The 10,420-nt window shown below is 39.0% G+C and overlaps 1 protein-coding gene across 1 annotated transcript; it reads left to right on the forward strand.

Moving 5' to 3' along the window:
* Positions 1–1,406: 1,406 nt before the first annotated feature.
* Positions 1,407–1,970, forward strand: LOC101648722 (serine/arginine-rich splicing factor 2-like). Its single transcript, XM_045289394.1, has one exon. The coding sequence runs from the start codon at positions 1,407–1,409 to the stop codon at positions 1,968–1,970; it is 564 nt and encodes a 187-aa protein (XP_045145329.1).
* The last annotated feature ends 8,450 nt before the right edge of the window (positions 1,971–10,420 follow it).

The following is a 10,420-nucleotide window of genomic DNA, read 5'->3' on the forward strand; positions in this document are numbered from 1 at the left end:
GTCTCTATCGCTGAGGACAAAGTTGGTGCATAAACAAAAGTGGTAAATAAATCTAATGGTGCCCATCTGCCAACATATATAAAATCTGGGGTCCTATAGGCTGGAAGATAAACAAAGGGCCATCTAACTGAGAAACAACAAAGCCCACATGGAAGAAGCACACCAGCCTGTGAGATCACAAGGTGTCAAAGGTATCAGGTACCAGGCATCAAAGACCAAAAATTAAAAAAAATCATAGCATTGTGAATGAGGGGGGGTGCACAGAGGAGACCCAGGGCCCATCTGTGGGAAATTGGTTTTGTTTATTTTTTAATGATTTTCTTCATATAAAATACAGGACAGGTCAATCTGTACAGACATCAACTAGATTAATAATTTCTTAGAGTGATGACAGAATAGGTTGAGGGGACATGGAAGCTAATAATAATGGGTAAGAACCAAAATACAACTTACTCATTGCATCAGTTGATTCTGACTCATAGCACAAGGATTAAAGAATAAAAAAATATTCTAAATTGGACTAGTGATAAATGAACAATTCTGCTTGATATATTTAAACCATTCAATTATATTATGTGTAATAAAACTTTTAAAATGCTGTATCTAGAGCAAAGATTTTAAAAGAAAAAACAAAACAAAATAGGTGGTCCATGAACCACCCCTGACCTACTGCTATATGTTTCATTTAAATCCATAAAATATTCTAAAAATCATTCAAATTAATCGGCTATGTTTTAACAATGGGAGATTTCATTTTTAAAAATCTGGGGGAAAATTAACTTTTAAAATGAAAGCCACTTCAAAGATGCTTATTCCATCAAGTAGTATATGGCATGGCCAATTAATGAAGAAGCAGTCAAGTCCAATAATTTGGGTTATGCTCAATTACATAATGTAGACATCTTCAAATAGCCCATAGAAGAAATGGGGGACCTATACTGATTTTCTTACTGCATTCCACAGCCCATAGATGGTTCCCAATCCTTCTGTGCCTGTGTGATTGAGTCACACTTATTTGTGCAGAAGCTTATTTCTCTTCAAAGCCATAACTGTTTCTCACATTGCAAGGGTATTTCAGCTCACAACCTTATTTATATCAACTCTCATGTAACTTATATGTTCTTCTGTCTATAATTAAATCAGGGTATTATGATTTACGCTAGAGAAGCAATTGTATTATGGCCAAGGACACCTATTTTCCAACCCACTGGGTCCAGTGGAGCTGTTTCTGCAAAGGACTGTTCCAGAACTTGGCAAAGAGCCAGCTTTCAGAAGCAGCACATGCAGGAACCGGAAGAGGCGGGGCCTAAGCTGAAGAAATCCCTAGCAACAGTTGCTGTTTGCTCTGTGTCGCCGCCATTCCTGTTTTCGCGAGAAGTAGTCCTCTGGCAAAGCTCTCAAAAGCCATGAGTGACAGTCACACTCCTCCCAATGTGGAGGGCATGCTCTCTCTCAAGGTGGACAATCTGACCTACTGCACTCCGCCCAGCACTCCGACGCACGAGTTGGAAAGTTCCCAGCCAGCGGGTGATGTGTACATTGTCCGTAACCCTGTCTCCAAAGAGTCCCTTGGCTTTGCTTTTGTCCGATCTCATCAAAAGCGCCAAGAAGAGAATGCCAGGGATGCCGTAGATGGTATCCTGTTGGATGACCGCGAGCTACGGATGCAGAAGGCCCAGGTTGGGCAAAGATCATTGCGCTCCCGTCATGCCCGCCTGGAAGTGACACCCCGAAAGTGTAAACGTGATGACAACGAAAGTCTCACCCCGAAGCCTGTTGGTCCTAGCTCTTTCAGTGAGGGGCGTCGTTCTAAAGCCCAAAGAAGATCCCGTGCTAGGCCTTCACCTGTGACCACGTCTCGCTTGCCAACCAGGTCTGAGAGTCTTCTGCCCAGATTTGAGAAGGAATCCAACTCCGGTTCTGCACCTAAGAGCCCTGGAAAGTTCGCTGAAGGGAAAGATCCTAATTAAGATCAAAGTTCATCTTCACCAGCCAGTCAAGTAACAGGACTTGATTGGGGAAGGAGGGAGGACCCCAAAGTCATTACCTATAAGAGTCTTTGGAGCAAACAACTGGCTAATAAAAGTTACTTTATAACATGCCTAATTTTTCATTTGCTTTTAAGTTTTGCCACACGGGTGGTGGGGTGGGGATAAATGTTTTCTGTGGTATTCTGCTGCTGTGCATTTCTTAAGTTAGTAAAGTGAACAACTGATGGTTCCATAACTGGTTTAGGTGTTTAAGGTAAATTTCCATCCTAATTTATCTAATACTCTCTTTGCTTGGAAATAAGAATTGTAATAACCTAATTTTCAGCCTCCTGACTTTTAAGTCAATGGTGCAAATTAATATTCCCCATTGCAGGTTTTTTATTTTAAAGAATGAAGAGAACATTAAAAACCTGCAATGGGGAATATTAATTTGTTTGTATGTGCTACTTACCCTCAGACCTAACTGGTAGTCTAGCCCTACTCCCATGTTTGTGTAAGAGCCTTTTTTTGAATAGGAATATTTGTCAAACAATTCTACAAGTTCCTGGGTTTGGAGGTGCCAGGCACTGTTGTATCTCAGTAGAGTAATGCTGGGTTAACTGCTACGGTGGTGGTGGGTGATGCATACTGCTTAGCTATTTCCTTTTTGTCCTGATTGCTCTTGTATAAAGATGACTTGTGTTCTATTGAAGTAACAAGTGGCTGACCAGTCTATGAAAATGTGTGACAATGACACTTCTAGTCACCTAGGTCTTGCATATAGAGAACGGAGTACAGTGTGAGTGTATCTAGTGGACGACAAATACACCTATTTTCCCCTCTGGCCCACCAAATGGTAAATCTGATCGTCTTCATGGATGGATTTATATATGGAAAATGTTAAGGTAGCAAATAAGAATGAAAATGTAGGGTTTTCTTGTTGTGTAGGTTGTATTCTTTCTGAGGTTAATTTATAAGTTTGCTCTTGGTTTTAATGTGAACATAATAATGTTTCTTAAAAGATTAGCATGGTTTTCATTCATGAAATTGTAAAACTTAAAGGCTCTGAGGTCATCCACCTCAAATATCAGCTAAATAATAAGTCACCAAGATAACAGAATACCAGCCTTCAGAGAACTAAGGTGAAAATATTTTAATTTAGCAAGCTATAACCAAAGTTGCAAGTTTCTGCCACTACATCTCAGCTTTACTCCCCAAGGTTGCTATGACCTTCCCACTGTCTCTGCTCTGAATATTCGGGAATTGCCTTGTATGACTTAATAGTCCATTTTCACTTAAGGCTTTGAATTAATGTTCTGGGAGACTGTTATTCCCAGCTTCAAGTTGGAGTCTGAGCCTGCTCTGATTTCCCCTTTACTCTTTTAGGTCAGTTATTTCTGATATTGACACAAGCGCCACACAATTTTCATTTTTACTTCACACGGTTGGTTGCCAATTCAGCACTTTGGTTCATGCATTATTTTAAGTCCCCATTGTCCAATTTCCTTCATCGGGTAACTGACTATCAAACATTTAAAAATAGACTCAAGCATATCACCTTACATCTTAAGAAACTGTCAATGAAAGTGTTAGGGTCCAGTGACCCCTTTACAGGGGGGGTTGCATTACCAGCTTCAGGAAGGAGAGGTGGCTGGTGTGGTGACAATTCAGAGACCGAACAAAGCAAGTAATAGGAGGCAGCACAGCAGGTGCATTGAGCAATAAAGTCAGGATACTCTTGGGGGCAGCCACCAGTGGGTTTGTACACACAACGTTCAAAAGCAGTGAGACATCACCCAGAGCTGGAAGACCCTTTTTAATATGTCTGGCAGGGTCCCTTGAGCTTAGGGCTGGTCTTTCCAGAAAAACAGCCAGTGTCCCTGCTTGGCTGGGGCTCAAGCAGTGGACCCTGTTTGGCTGGGATCCAACTATGTCCTTCTCACATGGCAAGGTCTTGGCTGGTCAGGCTCATGAACTCCCTGTTTCTAGTATGTGATGACTCCTCAGTCAGACTGGTCAGGCTTATTTCCCGGTTCTTTTCACTAACATCCATCTTCTAGCAACTTAAAAAAAGATGAGAATTATTTTTTTTCTCATAAAAATCTTGATGTCAGTGGCTTCTTGCCTCAATCCAGCAACTTTACAATTTAGGAACTATCATCCTCTGATGGCTTGACCTTTGTCTCACGCTTAACTTTTTGTGATTTGAGACAGGTGCCAATGATCCATAATTTTAGAATACTTAGTTTGGTATAAACAGTGGATTTATGGATCCAAAATTTAATGGTTCCTAAAGCAGAGTTCTCCAAAGCTAGTAACCATGGGGATATTACATATCTCTCTGAGCCTCTTTTCTTTAGTCAATGAACATTTACTGTTATATCTGGAACACATAGATAGTCACTGTTCACAAGAAGCAGATAATTATCACATTAATATATATATACTATTCTGACAAAAGTTTAAAATTAGATAGAAAATACTTTTAAGAAAGTATATCAAATTGATCTACAAAAAAGTTCCTAAAATAAAATAGAAAGTTTTATATAGAAACATTTACCAATATTTCAGATGCTTAAAAGGCTAATTTATATAAATTATTTTTATAAAAACCAAATATATACTGTTGTTCTATAAAATCTGTATCCCATTGTCATTAAGCCAATTATGACTCAAAGTTACCATTGATTGGATACATTTTTACAGACTAAAGATCCCCACCTTCTCCCATGAAGCAACTGGTGGATTTGAACTGCTGACCTCGTGGTTATCAACCCAGCATGTAACCCAGCACAACACCAGGGAACTTTATATACAACAACTATATAGCATACTGATAACCCAAGTGAATTTACAGAACACTTGTCTGGAATGACATCTGATTATGAGAGAAAATCCAAATGAATTTGACTATAGTTGTTTCAATAAATGTACAGCTACCACATGAACTATCATTCCTACTAGAGTCTAAAGCCTTAGTTTACATCCTGATATGTTGAAATCTAGGCCAAAACACTGGAAAACTAAAAAAGACTACTATTTTAACTCTTTGCAAGGATTCTGCAATATTAAAAATGAAAATCGCTCATTGAAAATGTCAGTAAGAAAGTTTCAGGTTCTAATGGCTTTAGATATTGGTATAATGGTGAAAATAATAAGCAAAAAATGGGAATCTAGGTTCCGCAATAGTACCAAAGTCAAGATGTGTTCCCCCATTGTTTCTTAATGTTAGATCTAGAAAAAGTTTAAACAATGTGATTCTGTTATAATTTCCCATTAAAAAAAATTAGTTTTATTGGCATATACTTCATATATTATACAATTTACTCATTCAATCATATTAAGAAAATTTGTTTAATCATCACCCCACTCAATTTCAGAACATTTTCTTCTCTTACTCAGTGTTAGCTCCCCATTGCCCTGCATCCTACACTGCCGTTTTACTAAAGGCAAGCATCTTAATTTTGGAGCTCTTGCACAACATCATGGCTTTAAAATGCAAACCAATAGATTCCACAATGGGATGTCACAGGCGAATACAAATAACAAAACACAGACTGAAAACAACACAATGAATGAGGGAGGAGAGGTATCCAATAATTCAATTGCCTTATGCATTACTCAATCCTGTTTGGTCAACTCTCTCCTGCAACAACATGGAACAGGATGGAACCGACCCCGTGGGCTTCCAAGGCTGGTGTTCTCTATGTGAATAGAAAACTTTGTCTTTCTCCTACGGAGCAGCTGGTGGTTTTGAACAGCTGACTTTGAGGTTAGCAGCCCAATGCATGATCCACTACACCAGCAGGGCTCCTCAATTCAATTAGTTGCGTTTTAAATACCTATTTACCAAAGGATTACTGGGATTCTAAATTGCAGTTTAGCCTTAAGTTATTTAAAATTAAAACAAAGATGTATGATAAATGATTTTTTAAAATAAAGTTTCCAACCCATAAACAAAATTGCAAAAAAAAAATGTCAGTAAGAAATGTCTTGATATGAAGGTGCTCAGTGTTTAATGTGTGGTCCAATACTTTCTGGTCTAGGATTCTACACAGAAAGGTAGGGGCAGAACCAACACTATATCTAGAGCTATTTAGAAATTTTGTAGAATTTATACTACTACAGCTAGTGGGGCAGTGGATGAAGTGCAAGGCTCCACTGGAGAAAGATGAGGAAGTCAGTTCCTATAATGATTTTCCATCGTTGTTAGTCTGTGTAGACTAGAGAAAAAAATCCATAGACATACATGTGTGTATAAGAAAGAGCTTTATATACAAGAGCGATTGAATATTGAGAAAACGTCCCTGCCCAGTCCAGATCAAATCCATAAGTCCAATATTAACCCATATGTCCTATACCAATCTATAAAGTCCTCTGCAGACTCATGAAATATATACAATGATGCCGATTGCAGGAGGATCACAGGTCAGTGTGTTGGAAGTATTGTGGATCCAGTGGCATTGTAAGCAACTCAGCGCTGGCAGGGGTCTCTATGTGGCTTTTCCAGCTCCAGAGATCCTGTTGCATCAGGGTAGGTCCAGGTGTCTTTTCCAGCTCCCAGGGCATAGCGTCATGTGTCTTGTCACTAGAGAGTCTCTCAGGGAGTGAGCAGAGAGAGAGGTGTGTCTCCTGCCTCCAAGGAGGAAAATCACGGAGTTCCCAGAATTCTCAGGAACAAGCAATGCCCACACAGAGGTCTCATTGGCAGACTAGACTCCACCCTTTCACTCTTATTTCTCAAATTTGCTCCAGATTATGTAACCACCACAAGTTTGAACCCATCAGTGGCTCTCTGTGAGAATTTTTTTACTCCTATAAGAAATCAAAATATCAGAAACCCACAGGGACATTTCTACTCTCCCCTATAAGCTTCCTATGAGTTGGAATGACTCAGAGGCTGTGAGATTAACTGTGGAGTCTCAGGGCATTTAGGACAATTGGCATAAAACAGTCCAGAAAGATAATGTTTTACATCCTACTTTTATGACTTGGGACTGGGGTCATCAAAGCTTTTGAGTAATGATCTGAGATAAAGCTATGGGTCTCTTCTCCTCTGGAACAAGGAAGAGTGAAGAAAGTCAAAGGTGCAAGGAAACAATTTGCTCAAATGACTTTGCTCAGGACTATATTTATTATTATCCTTATTACACTGAGACCAGAATTCTATTACCAACCATTTTGTTCGGGATCACTATAGAAGGTTTTAGATAGAGAGGCAGAAAACAGTGTAGAACAAATTCAAAATCATAAAAAAGACGACTACTATTCTGATAGAAACTGGTGGAACCCCTGAAACTGCGGTCCTTCAATACTCTTCAAGCGTGAAACTTAACCCTCTTCTGGGGATTGCCTTTCAGCCAAACAATAGACAGGCTGAAAGTGAACGAAACACCAGGGAGAGACACTCTCATTAGATAAATCACTCATATGAGACAAAAAGAGCAGCATTTGCCCCAAAACAAAGCTCAGAAGGTAGGAAAGAACAGGAGAGATGAAAGAAGGGTGGGGAACTCAAGGAGAAATCATCAGGAAGAGTGCTGCTACGTTGCAGGGATTGCCACCAGTGCCATGAAACAAAATGTGTGTTAACAGTTGAATGGAATATTAATTTGCTCTCTTAACTTTCACCTAAACAAAGAACAATGAACCATGGAATCCTGGTGGTGCAATGGTTAAGTCCTTGGCTGTTAACCAAAAGATCTGTCTGCTTTTTGAACTTACCAGCTGCTCTGTGAGGGGAAAAAAAAAAAAGATCTGGTGATTTGCACCCATGAGGATCATGTCCTAGGAAACCTTATGGGACAGTTCACTTCCACTTTGTCATATAGGCTTACTATGAGTTGGAACCAACTAAAAGGCACACACCAACACTGACAACAGAAACAAGATTAACTAAACAAGACTATCTACCCTATGACTGTAATTAGATATGAGGAGCAAAGAAAGGAAAAGCAGTGGGAAGAGAGGACTTCTGATTAGAAGCAGGAAAGGAGAAGGCTTAAAGAACTGGGAACCCTGGATTAAGGAACTTCCTGAGCACTGGGAGAACAATGAAATTCGAGATACTGAATTCTTGTAACTCCTATCAAAGATGGGCCCTCCAATCAAGTCAGGAAAAACAAAAAAGATCCACTTCAATCAAGTAAATTTCAACTCATAAAAACCCTATATAATGCTTCTGAGATTGTAAATCTTTAAGGGAGTAGGCAGCTTCATTTTTTCTCCCATCGAGTAGCTGGTTGTCTTAAACCACCAACCTGGGTTTAGCAGCCCTACTACACCTAAGCCACAGTGCCACTGTGATCCTGTAGTCTAGTCAGGAAGAAAACATATTCTCTCATATTGTCTTATCTACTAGTTCTCATACCTTTGCCTTCTTGGCCTTCAATGTAAGCAAGCAAATAATATTAATATTAGTGTTCGGGTACAGCTGGTGATAATGTGAAAAGTCATTCTGAGTTTCAAATTACCAACACATTTTTTATTTCTGTCATATTATTAATGTGCCTTTAATCTTCTGGGATGTGGTGATCTTTGGTTTGAGGCTAAGTCACAAAGAAAGAGAGAATACTTATTGCTGAAGGTGAACGGAGAAAAGTAAGAAATCCCTTAGTTTCAGAATACCTGAAATATTAGAGAAAATATTGATGAAAATACAGTCCTGTTCGAAAAATATGTTCAGTCCTTATAGAATTAAAGCAATAATAAAAACAAACAACATAACAAAACAATCAAGTTGCAATTAAAGTTCATAGGCAGTAATATTCTAGATGACATCTAGAAGTAGGCTTCCTGTTCATAAGTGATAAGTAAACCATACACAATGACTGAAGAGATATTGGAAAGATCCCAGAATACTAGTTCTGAAAAAGTTAAATACAGACCTAAAATATGACACAGTCATCCCAGCTCTATAACATAAATAATTGAAAGAAGGAGCACAAACAGTAACCTGTACATCTATATTCATTGCAGCACTATTTACACTAGAAAAAAAGAAGTGGAAACAGCCTAAATATCCATCACCAAATGAATGGACAACCAAAATGTACTACACACATACAGTGAATTTTTACTCAGCCATAAATGGAAATAAAGTTCTGATACATTGTACAACATGGAGAAGGGAAATAAGTCGAACATAAAGGACAAATATTAAATGACTTCACTAATAAAATTATCAAAAATTGGCAAATTTATAGAGACAAATGTTTTATTATGTGCAAGGGAGAAAATGTGAGTCATTGGTTAGGAGTCAGTGCGTTTCTGTATATCATGAAGGGAAATTTGGATGGTGGAGGCACCTGAATGAAATCATTGGTATCACTAAATTGTACACGTGAAAAATATTGAATTGCAAATGTTGTGATTTATGGAAGGGGGCTTCAATAGTTCATGGAAAGTTGAGCAAACCCATTATTTTTGGTGTGAATCACACTTGGTCATGGTGTTTGACTTTTTAAAATATACATTACTGAAGTCTGTTTTCAAATCATTTTAAAAGAAGGTCTTATTGTAAATTGGGTGAAGGTTTACAGACAGATCAATTCCATTCAACATTTCATGCACATTTATATAATTTCATTGATTTCAGACCATAAAATGTAACATCATTTATCTATCTTACTTTTTTGTTGTGTCTCCTGTTTTCAAACTTTTTCTAACCACTCTGATTTTTTAAAATCATTTTATTAGGGGCTCATACACTCTTATCACAATCCATACATACATCAATTGTGTAAAGCACATTTGTACATTCATGGCCCTCATCATTCTCAAAACATTTGCTCTCCACTTAAAACTCTTGGTAGCAGCTCCTCATTTTTCCCCTCCTTCCCCGTCCCCCTCTCCCTCATAAACCCTAGATAATTTATAAATTATTGCTTTGTCATATCTTGCACTGTCCGACGTCTCCCTTCACCCATTTTTCTGTTTTCTGTCTCCTAGAGAGGAGGTTATATGTAGGTCCTTGTAATAGGTTCCCCCTTTCCACCCCACCCTCTCTCCACCCTCCCGGTATTGCCACTCTCAATACTGGTCCTGAAGGGATCATCTGCCCTGGCTTCCCTGTGTTTCCTATCTGAACCAGTGTACATGTTCTGGTCTAGCCAGATTTGTAAGATAGAATTGGGATCATGATAGTGGGGCGGGGAGGAAGCATTTAGGAACTAGAGGAAAGTTGTATGTTTCATCCTTGCTACACTGCACCCTGACTGGCTCATCTCCTCCCCGCAACCCTTCCGTGATGGGATGTCCAATTTCCTACAGATGGGCTTGGGGTCTCCACTCAGCACTCCCCCTCATTCACAATGATACGTTTTTTTGTTCTGATGATGCCTGATACCTGATCCCTTCAACACATCGTGATCGCACAGGCTGGTGTGTTCTTCCATGTGGGCTTTGTTGCTTCTGAGCTAGATGGCCGCTTGTTTACCTTCAAGCCTTTA

The sequence above is a fragment of the Echinops telfairi genome, unplaced genomic scaffold, assembly GCF_000313985.2.
Source record: "Echinops telfairi isolate 266 unplaced genomic scaffold, ASM31398v2 ScPeMD7_26;HRSCAF=91, whole genome shotgun sequence".
NCBI classification, from domain to species: Eukaryota; Metazoa; Chordata; class Mammalia; order Afrosoricida; family Tenrecidae; genus Echinops; species Echinops telfairi.